This window comes from Gymnogyps californianus, chromosome 16 (assembly GCF_018139145.2).
Source record: "Gymnogyps californianus isolate 813 chromosome 16, ASM1813914v2, whole genome shotgun sequence".
Classification (NCBI taxonomy): domain Eukaryota; kingdom Metazoa; phylum Chordata; class Aves; order Accipitriformes; family Cathartidae; genus Gymnogyps; species Gymnogyps californianus.
Genome location: NC_059486.1, coordinates 11,439,620 through 11,461,124, shown reverse-complemented (window position 1 = coordinate 11,461,124; position 21,505 = coordinate 11,439,620). Strand labels below are relative to the sequence as shown.

The window sequence follows — 21,505 nt, the reverse complement described above, 5'->3', positions numbered from 1 at the left end:
GGCTTTATATAATGGCATATGTGAAAACCACTCAACTTAATGCCCCATACTGTAGTTAATTAACAAAATGGCATTGTAGCCGTGGTCTTTCGTCCTCTGGCAGTGTATTTTACCACTAACCTTGGCCATACAAAACGTCCATCCTAATTAACAGGAGCCCAGGTATTGACCGGGTATGTCAAGCTACATGGTGGAAAGAGCAATTTGCAGCTGCTGAACAAAGTTGTAATTCTGTTGAAAATCCAAGTGTGAGTAACCTCATTTTGAGTGACGTTATGCCATTTCAGAGCCCATCTCAAGGAACAGCTGAACAAAGTATCTAAATGATCAGTTTTTACTTCTCTCCAGTTGCTAAATAACAGTATCCTAAAATATATCCAGACATCTCCTAAAATACATACTACCAAAAACATACTGATGGATTTATACAGATTTCAAGATTGGTGGTAGTGTTTTCTTATTAATGAAATGTTTATTTATTGTTCATTTATTTGAACTGTAATATGCTGGAAAACTTAATGGGACTTAAAGCTTTAATGAACCTTCAGTAACGGATTCGATTCTCCCTTTTTCTGATTTCATTTCTGAGTAATTCAGCTGAAGGCATTACAGATGCATCAGGTTTGTGCTAGTTTTACTAGAGCAAGACAGTAATCTGTGAAGCTCCAGAGTGTTTCATGTTACAAATCAGAGAATCAAGCACTTATGCTTTTATACTGAGAAAAAAAATGTTTTCTTTTTCAGTGCCTTGAATTAATTGTGTTTTGTCTCACTGTTGAAATACTGCAACAAGAAGACAAGTACTCTCAATCATTGATGACTACATTTTTAAAGTGTTTTAGTGTCTAAAGATGCAAAAAGACCAGCAAGGAACTTAGGTGCTGAGTCTCCATAAATATCAAGAAGATATCGACATCTTGTTAGATGATGATTTCTGCTCAATAACTAACATTTTGTGTTGCATAAGTATTTTAGAAAAATACAATTCTTCACCACGCTGTAACCTCTTTGCTATGGTGAAGCCAGTTCCTGCCGAGTAGAGGCCATGATGACTGTACTCTGACGGCGTGAAGTTAAGGAGCCCTTTGCCTTCTCCATCCGATGCTGAGGCCAAGCTACTCACGGAGCCATGTACTTCTAACTGGCATCCGGCTCCCCACACGCTCATTGTCTTGTGTGAGTCTGGTGGGCTGGTAGAAGTTTGTCCCTCGGTGTCTTTTGAAGAGAAAGGCTGTATAAGTATCTCTGTTTCTCATTCCTGATGCTTTGTAATAGAATGGAAGATCAGCAGTTAAACGTTCATCACCCAAATAGCATCTTTGCTGGGAGTTCTTTATACAAAGGCTCCTTAATTATGCAAATGCTCTTTAATTAACCCTCCATACAGTTATTGCTGATGTTATTAGCATCACTAGATAGATACAGTTAACTTTCCCACAGGATGTAACAACTAACAGTGGCAGAAATTTGCATCCTATAAGAACATCTCTGAGTTTACTAAGTCTTGTCTTAACCAACAGCTGTGTTCTCTCCAGGCTGGAGATTTCAAACAGAAATTTCCTTGGGAATCTGTTGCAAAGAGGGAATTGTCAGGCAGCAGAGCAACAACTGTCCACTGATATCTAGAAGAATATCATATGGAATAAAAATGGGTTATTTAAAAAACTCTGGTGAAGTATTCCTGTGTGCAATGATGAAGCACAAGTTTGTCTTGATACAGATGAACAGAATCTTCCTGAGTCTTCTGTGTTGGGACAAATTTCTCTTTGGGAGAAATTATTGCCAGAATAGAGAAAAGAACCTTGAGTGCAGGTTTTCCTACAGGTTCAGTCTTAATCATAACTCCAGGCTGCTGTTGGCAGAACATAAAAAGGCACACAGCTGGTTCTGTCCAAAAAAAGTGATATGTTGCCTTAGATCTGCATTCATGATACCACTCTTCTATTTACTGATGGATTAGAAACATATCTAATACTTAGCTTAAAGCTGATATATTGAGCTTTCCGTGCCAGAGCTACATTCAGAAGATCACAGTAGTGAATGACTCTCTTGTGAACTTTTTACAATTGCTGTTTCCAACAGGGCAAAGGTGAAGAAAGGTGTAAACATTCTCAGTGCAAAGACAAGTGACCCCCGGCAGTGGGACGTGAAACAAGAGGTGGGGAATGGTGGAAAGCATTCGACCACAACAGTTATTTGTCAGAGGATAGCACCAAGTTCAAGGAACAGGTATGAAATCTCATATTCTCGGCGCATTAAACTCATTTATATCCACGATACCATTCATTGGTTGAAAGACTTAGGGCTCATATTACCACTACTCATAGCTATTAAACCTGTAGTCTGGAAATCTGGAGACACTTATGTTAACTACGGTACCATCTGCTGATCTATAACAGGGCATCTCAGTTTCCAGGTAATAAAATTCATCAGTTTAAATTAAAAAATGAATAGAATAAGCCTACGGTGGGGGTGGGGGGGTGTCATTTTGGCATGAATAGGAATATCCTTAATTTTAAAGGTTTTTACTGAACATAATTTTTTGGCTTGATAGTTTTGACCTTGTTTCTCTGAACATGTCACAGCCTCTGTGGTTGGTTCATCAAGCAAGCAATGAATTCCTCCACAGTGAACCACTGTAACTTTCAAGCCTTGTAACAATTCAAACCTTTCAGTATTTAGTGTCTTGTATGTAATACAGAAAAATCCCCTTTTGCAAACAGTTACTTCTTCCAGAACTGGAGGTTCCTTTGCTAAACCATACACTGGTAACTGTCAGAGGCAAAGCAGTGCGCTCCAGGGAGCACTGGTATGAACTGGCCTGCCAGTGCCTGCTTTCCTGTTTAGTATGTTTTTACTGAGACTTGATCTAGTTGTTCCACAGACAGAAAAGCAGTGCTTTTTCAGTAAGTATGATTGTCTTCCATGGCACATAGTAAAGTTGTATATTGCTGCTTTCAGTGGAAATTATTTTGCTCTTGCTGGGTATCATCTTAACGTTTTCTCACAACACTGCTGTACGTTAGTCCACGCAGAGCATTTTCATTGTACAGATCTGAGCAATGCTTCCTTAGCTCTGCGCTTATTATTAGCCTCAAACCTGGGCTCATTGAAGAGTATCATAAAATCTTTGATGGATACTGGATTGGTTCTTGCTTTCCCATGTAGTTGGTTTGTACTATCTTCGGGCACAGAAAACCTGAGCAGATTTTAACCTTTGTATTGTGTGCCCAGTCAGAGTGCCTGGGAAATATTAGACTTCTGTAAAGTGCAGAAATTTCTCTTGTCATGAGCAACTCACTGATTCAATGTATTTACACCTGATATCATTGCAGTTAGTGAGATTTTCAGTGGAGAGTTTGGGGGGGGAGTAAAGGAAAAGGGAAAAGATATCATTTGAGCCTGCCAGAAGTAAAAAACCAAAACAGCTTGAAAGGGAGGACATGGCTTTAGAACGGCATGTAACTCTGAGTGTATTTGCAACTACGGAACTGTAATAGTCAGGTTATCAAATCCCAAATTAAATCTTCTCAATCTAATTTGCATAAAGTCTAATTAACCCATAAAAATATTTTTAGCACTAATTATGCAAATAAAAGTCAATGTTTTAATTAATGCCTCTTTCATTTGTGTATGTAAATAGTCTCTGTCTTCTGAAAGCGTGACGAACCTAGGTTTGAATGAAAAGCTTGTGTATAAGGAAGAGCTGGATAGGGAAACCTGGGCATGTGTGTACTGAGATCCCAGTGGGAAAGCATACGATGTAGTGGGCATTACAGTTACTGAGTTTCTAAGTGTCACTTGGAGCCCTTTGCACAGAGCACAAATATTCTATTAAGCTAATTTAATTTGGTTGAGAATTGCAAGTCCCTAATGGGATCTTTCTGTGCTGCCACCAGCTTTTTCAGGCCAGTTTAGCAGTGCAGTTCATTTGGGTGATGTGCAGTTCTGTAGCAAGGTCAGCGTAGATGTGAGGTACTGTTCTGGAGTTCCAGCATCAACACAGGCTAATCTTCTCTTGCAGCAAACTCAGCAAGCTCATAAATATGTTGGTTAATTTAAGCAGAGAGGTGTTTTCTACTGTCTTTGCAAAAGAGCTTCTGAAAAGCAAGTAAATCAAAGTTTGTAGTTCTTGAATGCTTTATGAATATCCACACAGCTTGTCAAGAAGATGATAGTATGCTATTTTTCGTTACATGACCAGCTATTTCTAGCACAGCTCAGAGAATCAGCTAGCAGGAAAGGAGAATGAAGGGTCTTCTACAGTTATGCCTTATTCCTCTGTTGCAACCAACAGGTATAATTTGGCTCTCCCCTTGTATTGTCACATGTCCCCAGTTGGTTGTGAAGTAAGTCAGAATTCCTTAAATTCGTAATAGATTCTCAGTGCATTGGAATGCTGCCTCCTACAAACTGTTTTGTGGTAGCCAGATAAAACTGCATCCAGGATTCATTCTGGTCATAATGGGGAGAGCGATGTGTTGAGTTGTTAAGCACATGAACAGGAAATTCTGGCCTTTCTCTGTGTGCTCTTGTTTACTCGGGAATCTCCCTGATGCACCATGGAGAACCACTGCACTTTTTCCCCTTCATATCCCTGGAAACAAATGCCCATACTCAATAAAACTACTCATTTTCGTTGCCACATTGCTTTTCTTTTCTTGCATATTTCTTCTGTCATTAGTGTGTGGATATAATTACGTTGTAAGCACTTTGAAACAAGCAGTTTGTATCTGAATGCAGCACCACTTAGCAGCTAATATACCTTTCATGTTATATAAAGAATAAAAAACAAGGGACATATTTTAGATACATCACGTCAATAACTGTTTACCATTACATTTTGAGAATTTAAGTGGGTCACGCTTTTTTACTTTTTTAAGTAATATTTGTTCTCTTTGAATTTGTGGTGCTAAAGCCAAGAGCCATAGCTTCTTAACTTAGATTTATTCAGAAAGACTTTACCACTATAGCAAGTAACTGAAAACAGCTTGAAATCAGCAATGTTTGTGTGCCTCATAATGCAATTTGTGCTGAGATTCAAGTAGCTATTGATGAGGATAACAACAGTGTTGATTAGTGAAAACAAGTCAGACTACTGCATGGTCACTTGTCTTCCCTTGTTGTTTCTCATTTCTGGAGGAAGGCTGGTAGGTTTGAAATGTGTCCTCAGGGTAGATGTAGAGATATTTTTGGTTACTATTATAACCATTTCCATATATTAGTATTATCTCTGTTTGGTTCTGGCCTAAGGCTTATGTGGTTGATTTATGATGTACCACATCTACCCTGAGAACAGCTTCTGTGAAAGGGCTTGTATTTGCTGTGTGGTTTATTCTGGATTGCCACCACAGGCTATAAGAGCTGTTCTAAGACAAAGCAAGGGTTATTTTTAACCTAAGTAATTTTAATTGTCTTTTTTTTTTTTTTAAATATAGCATACCTCCACCAGCTGATATGGTGTCAGCTGTGGGGATGAGAAAGACGGATTAAGAGTAGGAGGAAGGAGGGTTAGGGGAATTTCTTAAGCTGACTTCTCTCCCAAAGCCAGAGCATCCTGTAACTGCGGTGTCAAGAACTAAGAAGCAGCGACTGGAGCTAATCTAGGCCAAACTCCTCTTGCTCCTTCAAACCTGCAAGCGGGCTGCAACAAACCGCCTTCAGTCTGTTCTTGGGCTGACGTTTCTGCCCGTGGATGTTGTACTTTGTTTGCAGAGGATTGGAGTCACTCAGGGCTTTTGATTTCTGTCAACTGGGTAGAGAAACTGAGTGTGGGAGAACGAAGAGACGGTTAGAAAAACTGACATAATGGAAAACTGCTGTGATGTAGCACTTTATCCTCTTGGCCTTGAACCTTTTGAGAGGCCCATGGGCTTACAGCTCTCCAGCCATCTGTCTGATAAAGAGGCAGACTCGGGAAGAGTGCTTCCAGATGTTATGTTTGTGTTTCAGACTGTGTCACAATCACTTATTCCCCCTTGCCACATGTGCGTACATTTTTTTGGGTTGGTTGGGTTGGGGTTTTTTTGGTGTTTTGTTTTTTTTTTTTTTAACACTGTCTGGGTATCATTGCATTCACATGGAAACAGCTAATGATGTTACCAGGTTGTGTTTTATATCATCGGGGCATGGAGGAAAGCAACAAAGCCGTTATAATTCTGTGCAGGTCCCTCCTCTGTCTGGCAGCACCATATGCTGCCGAGGGATGTCAGTGAAGTGAATTCTCTTGTGATTGAAAAATAAAAGTAAAGCGCATATGTACAACATGCCTCAAACTTGAGAAACTGTAAGCCATGCAGTGCGTGTGTCTGGCTATACCTCAAGACGGTCTGTGCCCAATATATGGACACAGAGAAGAGTATTCGCACATTACAAGCAGGGTAGATGTTATTAATTCTTTTAGAATCTGGGTCATCTTCCCCTGGCACAGTTTTGGGTCAGAGCAGTTTGCAGAGCTCAGCAGAGTGGCAGTGGTGCCTGCTGACCTCAAAACCTTGCAGTCTGAGCAGAGGACGTGATTTTCACAAGGACTGAGAGGTTTGGTGCTCAAGGGTCAGGATTTTTTCATTACAGTTGTTTATCCTTCTGACTGATAATTGAGGCAGGATCAGACCTGAGATGGCACATGCCACTGCTGTAGTAGTAGGTGCTTGGGAAGTTGTGTACGTCTTCAGGAGGTCACATCTGTGTCTGCAGAAACTGATTTGTACAAACTGTAGAGATACTTAGGGAGGAAGACATCAGCAGTGGATTTCTTTTGCCGTTAAACCCCGAACCAGAAACAATTTCCATTCATTTATGAGAAGGTCACATATGAACAAGCATTATGGCCTCTTGAGTATTTTGTTTTAAGCATCATGCATATTTTGGTGCAAATTAGGTGCAGTCCTTTAGGCTGCTGGCAAATCACCAGTGCAACCCTCAGAGCTTCCAAGGTGAGTCATTCTTGTGATGTGCATCTGTCTGCTTAAAATGACACGTAGGAATGTATGCATGTAGCTGTCAATAACAGTATCAGGAATAATATAGCTAAGCCTTTACCTACTGCTTTAAAGATCCTTTCCCTCCATCCTTTCTCATGTGATTTCCCAAATAATTTATCTCTGCCTGCTGTCTTTGCATTTTAAGATTTCTCTTTATGTTAGGATGCCTGCTTCAGGTCAAATTAGGGCACAGATGTCTCCAGCGTATGCTATAGGTGCCAAAGACACACTGGACATCTGCACATATGGTGGAGGATCAGCCAGCTGTGCCTTGTAACAATATCTTTTCTAGGGCACAGCAGACTAGGGTTAGAAGGTTGCTTCCCAAAGGAGCCTTTCATATGGCTCCTCTTTTGCTGCTTTGAATGTCAGGAGTGTTTATCAAAGCCCCGAGCCGGGGAGGGAGGAAGGATGAAGAATGTCTCTCGTGTCTCTTTCAGGAGTAGGCTGCCTGCAGGAAGGAGGCGGGTGCTCCGTTGCCATTGCCTCGCTCTCTCTTGTCTGCTGCAGCGTCTAAGCAAGTGTCTGCACAAACTGTCTTGAGAGGGAGTATTTGTTTCTTACACCTTACTGTCTTACTGGGTACTTGTGGGAGCAGGGCAACTTGTTGAACCTTATGAATCCTGAGTGGTTTTGACTTAATGGGCAGCTCTCACTTGCATTAAGGAAAAGCGAATTCTGCGGGAGCCCTCATGGACAAGGACTCTCACTGAGCCTGAAGGACCCTTTCTTTTCAATACTTTCAGTAATGCAAGTTCAGAAAGATCAAATTTGAGATAACTATAGCAATTGGCATGGCAACAACATACGTCTGTCTAATTTTCATCTAGCACCTACCACTGCGAGGCCCTGATCCATAACTAGAGTGTTGGCCCTACCATAATCCAACAACACTATTATCAGTCAATTGTCTCAATAGGAATTTGTGTTTAACTTGTCATCAGCATAAATACCTGCTTTCTAACATATCAAGACTGAGTCAGAAAACCAACAGGGTCTGCACAAGTGTTGTGGTAGATACTAAATGGGAAGTATTTTCTTTCTTATCGGGTATGTTGCAACATTTTCTCTTCTGTTTGAAATTCAAAGCAAGATATTATAATCTAAGACGAGGTTTTTGAAAGCCTGTTGTTAGGTACTATTGAAATGAATTTTCATGTTGAATTTCAACAGAACCAGTGTTAGACTCGGTCCTGACCATTCAAAAAATACTACATTAGTCTTTATAGGTAACTTAACATAGTATTAGCCAAGGAGTCAGGCATTCCCATGAGTTTTCTCTCCAAGAAAAGAAATTAATTAATAGAGATGAGATAACGAAATGCATGAAATGAGATCTATCCATGATCTCTACAGAAGTTCCAGCCCAGTTGCAATAAATTAATTTTTTATATTTTTTGGTCTACTTTGGAGTTCCTGGGTCTGTTGGGAAGCAGGATGGCTGAAGCACCAAGAGAAAGGTCATTCTTCACATATTTCTTGCCCAAATGAAAACATCAAATTTGTTTGCTCAGCAAATTTGTGTAGTTTGAAAAAGCTTTTTACATGCTTATCAAAATCAAATGCTGGAGGCTTAGCTAATGCATGCAATAACCCAGCCTTGCTGAGAAAGCTGCTGTCAGTGCCTTCCCTGCTTTCCAGTCAGGTTGGATATATTGTTTTATTTCATTATTATGTAAATAGAGCAGAGCCCCACACACGTTAAATAGAATAGGATGTGCAATCATGGAATAATGGGACAACAGCTTTGTATCCATTCCAAATTGATAGACGGGTTCAATAATAACTGTAATTCCTGATGTCCAGGGTGAGATTATTTTTTGATATCTGACAAAGTAATCGTTTCTCAGAGAGTGACTAGAAAACGTATAGTCTACTTTTCAGCTTTTTACTTATGTCTGAGCGTGAGTTTTGCAGAGCTCCCGGAATATCCAGTAGGAAAGGCTGGCTGTCCCACTTGCATCTGCTGCCGAAAGCTGCTGTGTTCTTGCCTCTTGCACACAGCAATCTCTATTGCTTTCCATTTTAATAAGCTGTAATTCATAGCGAGGTTATCTGTGAAAATCTCCTTCTGATGCAGCACATTCATGGACTGACACTTCTGTTAATTTTTTTCTCTTTGCACTTTAAATCATGAGTTCTAATTTGGGGTGAGGTCAGCTCTTATTTAGCTGTGACAGTTGGCGTGGTTCAGATGTTTTAGCAGCTATTGTAATGTAGCCTTCCTTGTGATTTGGAGGTAGTGGAAGATAAGAGACAAAAGATGCAGAACTGGGGGGGAGGAATATGTGCATGTGTATTTTTTCTCACAGTCTTTGAAGCAGAAACATCTGCTGAAAGCCATAAACAGCTGAGTTCAGCAATACCACATCATGCTGCCAAGCAACTCTGCTTTCCTCTGTAACTTTCACAGCAGAGGAAATAAATCAGGCAATAAAGAATGAAGAAAATTTAGGGAAAAGCGCCAAAAGCCAAACCTTTCTAGAATAAAGTGAATAAGATCTTTATTAGTATTTGGCGGAGCAAATTGAAATATGTTTCTTACACACATAAGCCCTCTGTACCATTGCTGCATTTCATAATAACAAAACTCCTCTGAACTCAAGACACTTAAAACTGGTCAGGAGAGACCTCTGGAAAATAGGCTGCAATCTCATAAAAGAGAATTAGATGATGTTAAACATTTCTCCGATCTCATGCCTCTGTCAGCTCAGTAGCAGCTAACCAACTGACAGTGGTAAAGTATCACCGTTTATCTGAGACCTTTACATTTCCTTAGACAAAGCACAATATATTAGACAGGTGAACCATTTGTTTCTGCACTGGCTTACTGAGATTTACTTTTCCACTCAAAGTTACTTTAGTTTGATGTGTTACTGTCTATTTAAAGTACAGATAAAAATCTGTTCTCTATTTCTTTATTTTGTTATATAATAATGGTGACTGCTCTATGAAACAGGTAGAAAATTATTATATAGATGCAAAGTGTTTGTTGTCAGTCTTACAAGTTAAGCAAGGTTGGTAAGAAAACAGTAGATCATGGTAACTGCTGACTCGGAGGATTTTATGGCATGTTGCTGGTGCTGTGGGCTCCTACACCCTGCTCATAGCAGAACTCTCCCTCCAGTCACCGCTCCTGGCTGTCACTTTGCTTCGGATCGTTAAGTTCTATTCTCAGTTGACCCGTGTATGTAATTAAATAAGTGATGTTACTTGTATACCTGCTGCGAGGGATGGTTAAACACTACTCCTGCTGCCTTCTTCATTCAGAGACCCCATCGTCTGTCTTTTGTTGTTGTACTACCCACCAGGCCTAAATAACAGAAAGACAGAACTCGAGTGGTTTTTACACACTGCATTTTTTTTCCTCTCTTTTCAAAATTCAAAATGAGTTTAAATGCATTTCATTAGCCTCTGCCATTACATCCGTTGCATATCGTCCAGTTGGAGATAGTTGTAATAAAAAAATAATTTTATAAGCACATTAAAATTATCACTTAAAATCACTTGTATGATTGATACAGGGTTTATGGAGGAAGTTGAGTCTTCATAAACACTTGGCAGACCTAACTGTTGTCTCATTAGCACCAGTTTTACATTGGTTTAGCTCCGCTGAGCTGAATGAAATTAATCTACTGATTCTCACTTTTGTAATTTAAACCAGGATCAAGCCTTACATGATCATAAGATGTTTGTTTAAACTCATTTGTAGTATCCAGTTCTGTGATTACAAATATATTGGTTTGAATGCCAAACCAGCGTGAGGTCCTGAACTCGAACAATTTGAAGACCTGATCTGACAGGTGGTGTTAGTGCATCAGTCCAGGTGTGTTTGCTTCTTTGAGACACTCACATCTCAGGCTCAGAAAACCTTGCTCTTCTTCAGTTATCTTCTTAGAAAAATGTTTGCAATAGCTGGGCTGCTAACAAATACAGCTCTCGTCCTACAACTCCCTAGTATTTTTTTCAATATGTCCATGCACTCTTGTCTGTCTCCATCCATCTGCTGTCTCTCTTCTGCTGAAGCAGGCAGCATGTTCATTATTTGTACAATATGCATCAGGGTCCTAGCCTATGACAAGGCTTCTACCCTTAATAATAAATAATCACCTCCTTTATCTGGTTAATTCTGTGTCTCTGCCTGAAAATAGTTGAATGGATCCATTTCCTGGTGTGAAGCATGTTTGAAACTTTTGCAGGCTGATATGAGGATAATACTAATTTGTTGCATAACTACTAATAGGCCACGTGACCAGTGCTTCAGACTGAGTGAAGCAGCATCATTATTGTTCTGCAAACAGTTGACAGCATATAAGCAGTGTTAGCAAACACAACAGTTTTGTAATTCAAGCTGGACATAACACAACTCAGCAAAACCAAGGACTTCTTGCATTCTGTTATGATGGATTCCATTCAATTCCCCCTGCACATTTGACATAGTAGGTAGAGATAATACATGCTTTTTTACAAGCTTAAAAAGTAAAAATATTTGCCTGTTACAGACAAAGCAACTCCTGTAGTCTAAAAAACTAGCTTGTATCAGAGATCGTTGCAGTTCTCCACACATAACTGACTTACACAAGAAGGAGTAGTTACTCTATTGGCTTCTATAAGACATTATTTGCAAGTCATAATTTATCTACAATTCAGGCTGCAGGGAGACCTCTGGTATTTCACATTCTGGGAGTGAAGGAAGATCTTGGTTTTTTTCACTATCACTTCATGGTGAATATCAGCAAATACATTTTAAAAGGTAACCTTTTTTTTTTGGAGCTGTGCAGCCACAGTCCCTTAAGTGTAAATCAGTGTAGAATTTGTCTTGCTGTGTCAAGTGCTTGTACAAATCACCTGGTTTGAGTTGTTTTTTGTTACATAAATTGATGGGTCGGAGGGGACATAGGAAGTGTTTGGAGGATTCTGTATATTTCCTGGCAGTTGAACAAGGTAGAGGTGGGCTGCTCTTTTGAAAGGTAGTAAATGTCTGTGAGTTCTCAAAAAAAAGTTTATGGTCCATCAAATCCTGGCTAAATAAGACCCCTGGGGTTCTGTTTCTTTCAGTAGATGATATTGGACAACTAAGATCCGTAAGCATATTCTTTTATAACACTTTCAAAATTAAGAATGAAAAATGAAATGGGAGTAGCAGTATTATACAAATGTTGCCAATGTTTGTTGAATGCATTTTTTCCTTAAGCAAGGAAGTTCAGTACTTCTTCCTGGAAAAATCTGTGATGTGTCCTGATTATTTTGAAGGATTAGAATGAGGAGTGTCAACAACTGGTATAAATCAGTGTAGGTCTGCTGAAACAATGTATACCAGTTTGTCGCACTATCGTTGACAAAAAACTCGTACAACTTTCCTATTATTACTTTGCCAACATGCTAGTAATTTCATGGGGAAGTAAGTTTATTAAAGAAAACAGAGATGCTTGTTGTAGAGATGTTTTTGGATAGATCAATGCTAAATTCCTGATTGCTTGCCAGGAATTTCAGTTCCAGTTAAATTTCCAGGGAAGAAACCTTAGCTTCATTGAAGCAAATGGCAAAATTTCCTTTGCAGTCTGAATTTCACCCCAAGTTTAGACTAAATTTTTACTCTTCTCTCCTTCCTTCTGTCTGACATACAGCTCAGAAAACTACATAACGTTTCCTGCTCAAGGCTGCAAACAACAGCTTACACGCCCCCCTTCCATGTGTATACCTGCATACATGATGGTGATTATTACAAAAGGAGTTTTAAGTAGCACCCCATTGATTTTTGGTTTCCATGCTGCAAATTAATGGACTGAGCATGCACTCTTTGTAATCACACTAGTAGAAATTCAATAATGACTCTGCCAGAGTACTTGAGTGACCTCAGCCACTGAATTCATTCCTATTTCAACTATTTTTAATGACTGGCATATTTAGCAATGCCATCGGATGGCTTGAAAGCAAGGTGCCCTGTCAACCAAAGTGTTACTGATAGACCAACTAACAAGAATTTCAATGTTTATATCTGTTCTGTTACCCAAAATAGTTTACAGCTTCTGTGTGGCAATGTTCATTGGAATGTACTAAGCAAAAGAAATTTCTGGTGTATATGATCTGCATGAAATATTCCATTATAACTACTAGATTTCAACCAAATCAGAGCTCAGCAAGTACCACTGACAATCCCCAAAGGAATATAATCTCTCTGGTTAGTTTAACAATTGCTCAGCTAGGTTTAGAGGTTTTAATTGTATTTGATTATCATTTCTTACGGCATTTTTCTCATCTCTGAAAAAGTGCGATAGGATGATGAGAATCTCCACTTGGAGATGCTGTTTGTCAATTTTTATCTTGAGAAATATTCAGGAATTTAATGAGACTGACTGAGAAGGAATATTTAATAATAGATATTGTTCATTGCTGCATAGCTGTTTGGCTGTCTATACGTGCATAGTTGCATAGTTTGGTTATACCTGCTGTCATTTCCTCGCAACAAGCTAGTAAACTCTTATGCGTTACAGATGAACACTATTTAAATGCATACTAAATACAAGCCATTCCCCACAGTACTCTTACTTAGAAAAGTTAACCTAGAAATGTCATGGTGAGTGTAGGGGACTTGATCACTAAGAATTGGCTAGAAACTCAGCTTTTGCTAACGTTACTCCTAGAACCATCCGAGAGGGGGATTGTTGCCATGTTCTGTTCATCAAAGCTCTGTTAATTATTTTGACAGGCAACCTCTCCTGCTCTTTTCAGTGTTCCTGGGGCTGGTAGAATTGCTAAGGTGAGATGAAACACATAGTCATCAAACATCATATAATTACCACATACTTCAGTGATGCAAATCAGTAGAGATTTGTTGTGGTTCACTGTGGATCACATATAAATTCACCGTGTGGGTTTATTAAAAAAAAATAAGTCTCAGAAGATACCCAGAGTCACAGAACAGACTTCCATTTAGAGCAGAACCGAGGACATTCGAGGGCAGTGGTTTTTACAGACCCTGCTGACCATGTTGTGCATAAATAGGCTCTGACTTTGTAAATGTTTGAAAAGTGTGAACTCTTCACCATTATCCACTCCCAGAGGAATACTGATTTCACTGGCTTTGCTTTGAGTGCTACACCTCAACAACTGGTTTTGAAAAGATTTGTCTGTAATTGGCAATAGAAGAACTTAGGCTTTTTTAATAGAAGTTAATACCTAACTATTAGGACAGAAAGAAATAACCAGGTTTTGAATTTGGAGCCTGATTCAGCATTCAGTGAAGTTTGGAGAAGACTGTCCATTAGCTTTAAGTCCTGCTCTTGATGAACAACTTTAGAACAGCTTCTGCATCCTAAATATGTTTAAGAATACAACTACTAACTATGCACATCACTGAACACAAGTTAATTGCTGCCTAAAGGACAGAAGATGAAAAAAATATCCTTTCAGCAACTCTCAGTTGTTTTCTTCAGGTTTTCCCACCCAAGTCCTTTTAGAGCCCTCTTTTTAGACCTGCTTAATGTGCAGGCTTCAACATCCCTCTGCCATTTTCTTTTTTTAAGAACCTTTACCACTTCATCATATTCTGTTTTTACAGTCTTTACTAACTAAAGGTTTGGGATGAAATTTGTTATTGATTCCTGGTATAATGACAACATCTGCTGCAGGATCTGCTTTATGTCTTCCAGTCTGGATTTGGGCCTTAGTGTCTCTTTGTATCCTGTCAAATAACCTGGCAGAGATTTCTCTCATCTGTCGTTTATGGGGCTAGTGGGTTTTCTGTGTAATGATACCCCCTTTCTCAGCCACTGGGGAGATTTGCATTAACTGTTGAGTTCTTTCACAGTATTAATCAAGTCTTAGTTTGGAATTATGGATCCCGGAAAGGGCAAGAGTTTGTGGTGGTTTCCCCTCGTGTGGGTAATATAGCAGCATGCCTTTCACATTAGGAACTTTAACGTTTGTGTGTGTGGATATATATTTTTTTATTTGTATTTGCAAGGCTTATAATGTCAACTTGTCATCATGCCAGTGATCTTTGCCAAGTTCTCAAGTGATTTCCTAGGTTGCTAGAAAGGATATTCCTCTTTTCTACAGCTCTGCAAATTTAGCTGTGGATTGAAGAAAAATCAAGCATCCAGTTCTACCCTCGGTGTGCACCAAGCAGCCACTGGCAGCAGCTCCCATGGGGAGATCATTAGCCAGCTGTGGGAGTCCAGTGTTTTGTTCCTTTCTTCTTGAGATCATCTGAACCCACATGGTCCTCCTTCTAAGAAAGCACATACAGCTCTTGCCAGGGTCTCATGACCAAGATGAGATAACTGGCTGGAGCACATTATAGGCTCCTTCAGGCCTGTGACCTGGCTCACTCCCCATAAAACTTGGATACAGAGGAAGGAAAGATTTGCACTTGGGTCACACGCTGACCCAAGTGGAGCAAGGATGCAGCACGGACATGCACAGACACATGAGCAAGAGAGTGCTTCCAGGCCCCGCAGTTTGGCAGTGACCCGAACATTGGATGGATAGATGCTTTAACTACCAAAGTGCAGTAAATCATTTGAGTTCACCAATATCTATCATATTTTCTGTGGTTCCAGTTTCGAGTTCCCCATGTCTCTTAGAGAGAGAAGACTTAGTTTCGGTGACACTCTCTCAAGATAAAAATCCTAGCTTATTTGGAGTAACAGTTGACTGAAGTATTTGTCAGGCTCTATTATAGCTGTTCCTGCATTCTGTAAAATTATTCATGTATATACAAGCATGAGTTCTTTTTGCCAGGAAGCAAGACCATTAATCCTGCCTACTTTGAAGCCATGTCTTTGTGGACTGTGGTGGGTGACTTAACTGTTCAGATTACTTAAATTGTTGGAGACTTCATCCCTTTGTAATGTTAATGACTGCTGAGTAGCTCAGCCCTGCAAGAGAAATTTTCCTTATATTTAAGAATATTTTTTCTTTTTCATCTTATATTTTTCTTATATGTTCTTATATTTCCCTATGTTTATATTTAATTTCTTGTATTTCTTATTTTATTAGATATTTAATGTTTTTTCTTATAATGAATCCTCTCATAGCAGGATTTGGTTTCTAAACAGTTAATTGCTGCATGCTATTTTACTCATGAGCCAATTGAATCAGATAATTTGCTGTTTCCTGAGTAATGTCAAAGAGTATATAGAAAGATCTTTTGTTCCAATGAAGATGTTAAAGAGGGTTTGAGGATTCCTTTCTATGCAAATTCTTTACATGAAAGCTTTACAGTATGTACCCTACAAGATTTAGAAACGCTATTTAAACATCTATGCATATAATTAGTCAGTAATTGTTGAGATCTAATACTCTCTTTAGCGTGTTTATTAGAACTTGTTGTGGTTTAACCCCAGCCAGCAACTAAACACCAGGCAGCTGCTTCCCCCTCCCCACTCCCAGTGGGATGGGGAGGAGGAAAAAAAAGGTAAAACTCATGGGTTGAGATAAGAACAGTTTAATAACTAAAGTAAAATATACTACTAACTAAGAATAATATAATAATAATAATCATAATGAAAAGGAATATAACAAAAAAAAAGAGAAATAAAACCCAAGAAAAGACAAGTGATGCACAATGCAGTTGCTCACCACCCGCTGACCGATGCCCCAGCAGCGATCCGCCCCTCCTGGCCAACTCCCCCCCCCTCCCCCCACCGTTTATATACTGGGCATGATGCTCCATGGTATGGAATATCCCTTTGGCTAGTTCGGGTCAGCTGTCCTGGCCATGCTCCCTCCCAGCTTCTTGTGCACGTGCTTGCTGGCAGAGCATGGGAAACTGAAAAGTCCTTAAGACAAGCGCTACTTAGCAACAACTAAAACATCAGCTTGTTATCAACATCATTCTCACACTAAGTCCAAAACCCAGCACTGTACCAGCTACTGAGAAGAAAATTAACTCTATCCCAGCCGAAACCAGGACAGAACTATTCCAGATATCCCTGAAGACAAATTCAGGAAGGTGTGTAAACCCTTTGGTTTTATAGTTGCTGCCAGTTTTTCATCTTAAGCAGGGAAAGAGATGGGATTTTCCTAGGCACTGAAGTGCGGAGGTTCTTGCCCCTAAAGTTCACGAGCTATCAGCTACTGATAGTAGTCACCAACTTGTTTCTGTAGGACCCCAGCCTGATCTGTGCTTCATGAGGGGACACCTCCCCCTTCCCAACAACATAGCTCCCTCAATTCACACGCACAAAGCAGAATTGTGCTCCTTGTAGACACCATTTTGTTTCCACCTTCTTGGTGGGTAAGTGCTATCTGTTTTCTTATTGGAGTCTAACAGCCCAAATTCTCATGTGTGGAAACACCTACGTGAGAGAGGATGAGCATGAATGATTGTGAGGGATCAAGGACAAGGAAGAGACAGCTCTGAAACACTCATCATGGAGCTTACGGGAAGCTTGCTCGCAGACTGCCTGTGTTATTTGCTTCTCACTGTGCAAAACATGCACTAAACACTGAGAGCGCAGAGCTTGGGTCTTCATATCCCGAGGCTTTTCCACAGTTCAGAGCCTAAGATGCCCTACAGATTAGCACTGAACTGTGCAATAAGTCACCAGACCCCGTGTACCTCGTCTCAGCAGTGAGGATCTGAAGAAAAAAAAGAATCGGAGGGGTTAATTAGCTGGGTCACTAAGTGGTCAGGCTTGGCAGGACTGAAGGGAGGAGAAGGACTCTGTAACTGTGAATAGGACAGAAGCGAAGAGGTGCTTGTCCAGACCAAATCTCTCCTGAGCCTTTAAAAGTTTTCTGTCTCTAATTAAAATCAAGTGTAGATTATGTGAGCATTTCAACTTCTGTCTTCCATGTCTCTGTATTACTCTTTCTCAAATCTTAATGCTTCTGACTCCAGTAGCCAAAACCTCTCAGTTATTGTCACACTCTGAGTGGTTTAATGACAATAATCCTCTGTAGGGAAAAAGATAGTTTAAGTGAATGGAAGTGATTATTAGATGTAGGAAAAATATGCCAAAAGTCATTGTCTTGTTGCTAACTAGACGTAATTTAATTTTTAAAACAAGATATTGAAATTACTACTCTTGGAAGGGAATCCAAAAGTATAATGGTTGTTCTTTTTTTAAGGGAAGTCACATTTCTCCTTGGGGCTAATACCATAAGGTTCTTTCTTTGTACTGAAAACAGCATAGTGCTAAGTAAAATAGAGATCTAAGTTATTAGAGAGAGATATTTACTTTAAATATATAACTTTGTAGTTTACGGTATACCATTTTTGGTGTTGGCTTCCTTCTGTGCATTCCTACCCACTAGGCTGTGGAAACAGAGAGTTGCCATATTGCCATCAGTCAGTGACAGTATTTTGACATTTGTACAAGGGAATGTATATATCCAAACCTAAATCCATTTCCATTGAAAATTAAATAAACTGTGATGATAACTGAAAACTTAGATTTGCAACTCTGGAACTTGCAGGCTTTTCCAGAGTTTCCTAAAAGTGTGTAAAGTTAACCTTCAAAGTCTTTGTAGGACTGGTGTCCCTCTAGTCTCTTCTGTAAACCAGTTTCCACATTCATCTGTCTTTTTACTCTGTCTTAGACTTACTGATGTGGGTAGAAATCACCTCCCTAAGTTCTCCCTCTTCTAAGATACATACTGGAGATAATGGCCATTATTCCTCTACTTGACATTCCAGGTTAAAAATACCAAATGCACTCAACTCAGTCCTCCCTCTAGTTTCAGTCAATTTCTGGGGAGGACATTGATTTGATTAATTACCCGTCTGCAGCAGAAACGTACTGGAAGTTGCGTGGGTGACCTCTAGATCATCTAATGGCTGATGCATGGGAACTCTCAATCACAAGCAGAGCTTTGGCCTGTGCCGATCTCAGGGTCCGTAGTGTCAGAAGGGGGAAATGGTTAATATCTTGTATTGATAACATTTACTTTAAACCCAGTGCACTTTCTCCAAGGTGCTGCATTGTGGGATGGCATCCAAACATTTCTTAATTCTTAGTGTTTCAACCTCTTCTGTCTGAGTCATGGTATCTGCCACTGTATAACGATGACTAGAAAGCTGTCCGTGCTCTGGGAGTGTTGTGCTATAGAAGAGCTGGGTTATATGTCACAGGGGATGCAGAAGGAGCCTCAACAGTGCCCATGTGTTAATGGCCCGTTGTCATTAAGGCCATCCAGGCTTGTCTAACACAGCCCTCCTTCATTCAGCTTAAATTTCTGTTAAACACTGATTAAGTCCCCAAAGATAAGAACTTTGCTTTTATGTGGGGTGGTTGCAGTCTCTGCACTTTACTACTAAAGCTATGGCAAGCAAGGGAAAGCCGTGCTGCTAGTTCTAAGTATATATGTTCTTTAGCTCTCTCCCCCTCCCCAAGCCTTAAGCTTGTTGCCTAAAAATGCCCTTTACAAGAAAAAATCTATAGTGCTGCAGAGCTGGCTGATTTGCTGGTGACCTGGCTGTAAGGACTGCATTACTCAAGTATTCACTTGTCCTTTGAACATGAAAAGACAGACAGGTGGAGCCTGGGGTATTACTTGGTACAAAGCAAACATTTAAAAAGCACAAAGTTTCAGGCCCTTATTGGTAATGGAAAGTGCTATTTTCAAATGTGCCATTTGACATTTAGAAGATTAACTGGTATTGACTTCCTGTGTGAGTTGGGCTCCTGAGTATCTGAGTCACTTTTGGAAACCCGAGTTGGCCATCTGTTTCACTTAGGCTTTGCAGTGCCAAGTGAAGCAATGCATAAATACTTTGATGACTATAGTTTGTAGTACCTAAATTGAAAAAAGCAGTTATTTCAACAGTCTGACACCTATTGGAATTTTCAGAAGTTCTGGGGCCTCGAATTCCCACTGCCTGGGAGAAAGCAGATGTGTTTGAAAGCAATCGGAGTTTGAAAGGAACTTGTGCTTTTGAAAACCCCAGAGCTACCCCATCACTTTTGAAAGTGGAACTAAGGTACTTCCAGAAATTTCACCTACCATCCCAACCAGACATCTGACAACAGAACCTGAAAGCAGAGTGTTTCTTAAAATGGGGTAGAAAAGTGAGATGTAAAAGCGTATATAATAGGAACCTTCTATTGCAAATTTATCTGTAGATTCTGAGAATGTGCATGGAGGACACAGCTGAGACTGAAAACATGGGGATTTGGGGCACTGGGGAAGCTGTTTCTCTTACCAGTTCAAACTGAACGTGGGCGGGAAAGGCAGATATGGCTATAGTCCAGCATAGAGACAGTACGCCAGCTTTTGAGCAGTGCTCTGGCATGGGAGGGATAGCAAAAATGATTTGGGAAGAACTTGTGTCCTGGTTTCGGCTGGGACAGAGTTAACTCTCTTCTTAGCAGCTGGTACAGTGCTGGGTTTTGGATTTAGTGTGAGAATAATGTTGATAACACGCTGATGTTTTAGTTGTTGCTAAGTAGCACTTATCTTAAGCCAAGGACTTTTCAGTTTCCCATGCTGTGCCAGCAAGCAGGTGTGCAAGAAGCTGGGAGGGAGCAGAGCCGGGGCAGCTGACCCGAACTAGCCAAAGGGGTATTCCATACCATGGAACGTCATGCCCAGTATACAAACAGGGGGGAGTTGGCCGGGAGGCGCGGATCGCGGCTCGGGAACTAACTGGGCATTGGTCAGCGGGTGGTGAGCAATTGCATTGTGCATCACTGTTTTTTTTTTCTCCCCCCCCCTTCCTTTTTTTTTGTTATATTCCTTTTCATTACTATTATTATATTTCATTATTACTATTGTTAGTATTATATTTTACTTTAGTTATTAAACTGTTCTTATCTCAACCCACGAGTTTTACTTTTTTTTTTTTTCCCTTTCCTCCTCCTCACCCCACTGGGAGGGGGAAGGGGGAAGCGGCTGCATGGTACTTAGTTGCTGGCTGGGGTTAAACCACGACAACTTGGCATTAAGAAAAGAGCTCTGTTTTGAGCTTGACAACAGAGAAGACAGAAGACTGAGGAGTACAGGACATAAAAGAATTAGGTGGTTTAGAAGTCTAGCTTAGGAAAAGTGGTAGCAACATCCATGAGATGCATGAGAGTCAGGGAGCTATGTGGATCAAAGCAGGGAAAGTGCAAAGAAGTAACTGTGCCATTCACATGGAGAAAGTAAGAGAGGAGATGCAGGGACCTGCTCCGGAGCTGCCACATGGAGCCGCAGGGGGAAGCAGGGCTGTGCTGAACATGCTCTGGGAGCAGTGGATCACTCCTGTGCTGACTGCCCGGAGTGCCCTGGCTGGTGTCCACACTGTCTGAGGCAGGAGGGGGAACAGCAAGCAGGGAGACAGCTGAGAATAGCAAAGTTAATGTGAAATCGATAGTCATGTTTGTTCTTGTTCCTTTCTAGTGTAAGCAGGTGACAATCCTCATTCCCATCTTTCATTCTCTGCTATGTGACTTAGCAACAATACACTCTTCTTTAAGCTCAATAAGGATGTTCATAGAAACTTTTTATTGTTTTAACTGGAGTTCAACAGTTCCTCACTGCCACACTGTGAAAGTGGGCCAAATAAACAGCAGAGTAGTCCATCCATCACT

General features: G+C 40.3%; 1 protein-coding gene across 1 annotated transcript in view; it reads left to right on the top strand.

The window, feature by feature from the left end:
* TMEM132C (transmembrane protein 132C) overlaps positions 1 to 21,505 on the top strand; it is a 190,295-nt gene that overhangs the window by 90,333 nt on the left and 78,457 nt on the right. The window contains exon 3 of the mRNA XM_050906943.1: positions 2,083 to 2,229. Coding sequence (XP_050762900.1) covers positions 2,083 to 2,229 — 147 coding nt within the window. The remainder of the gene's footprint in view (positions 1 to 2,082; positions 2,230 to 21,505) is intronic.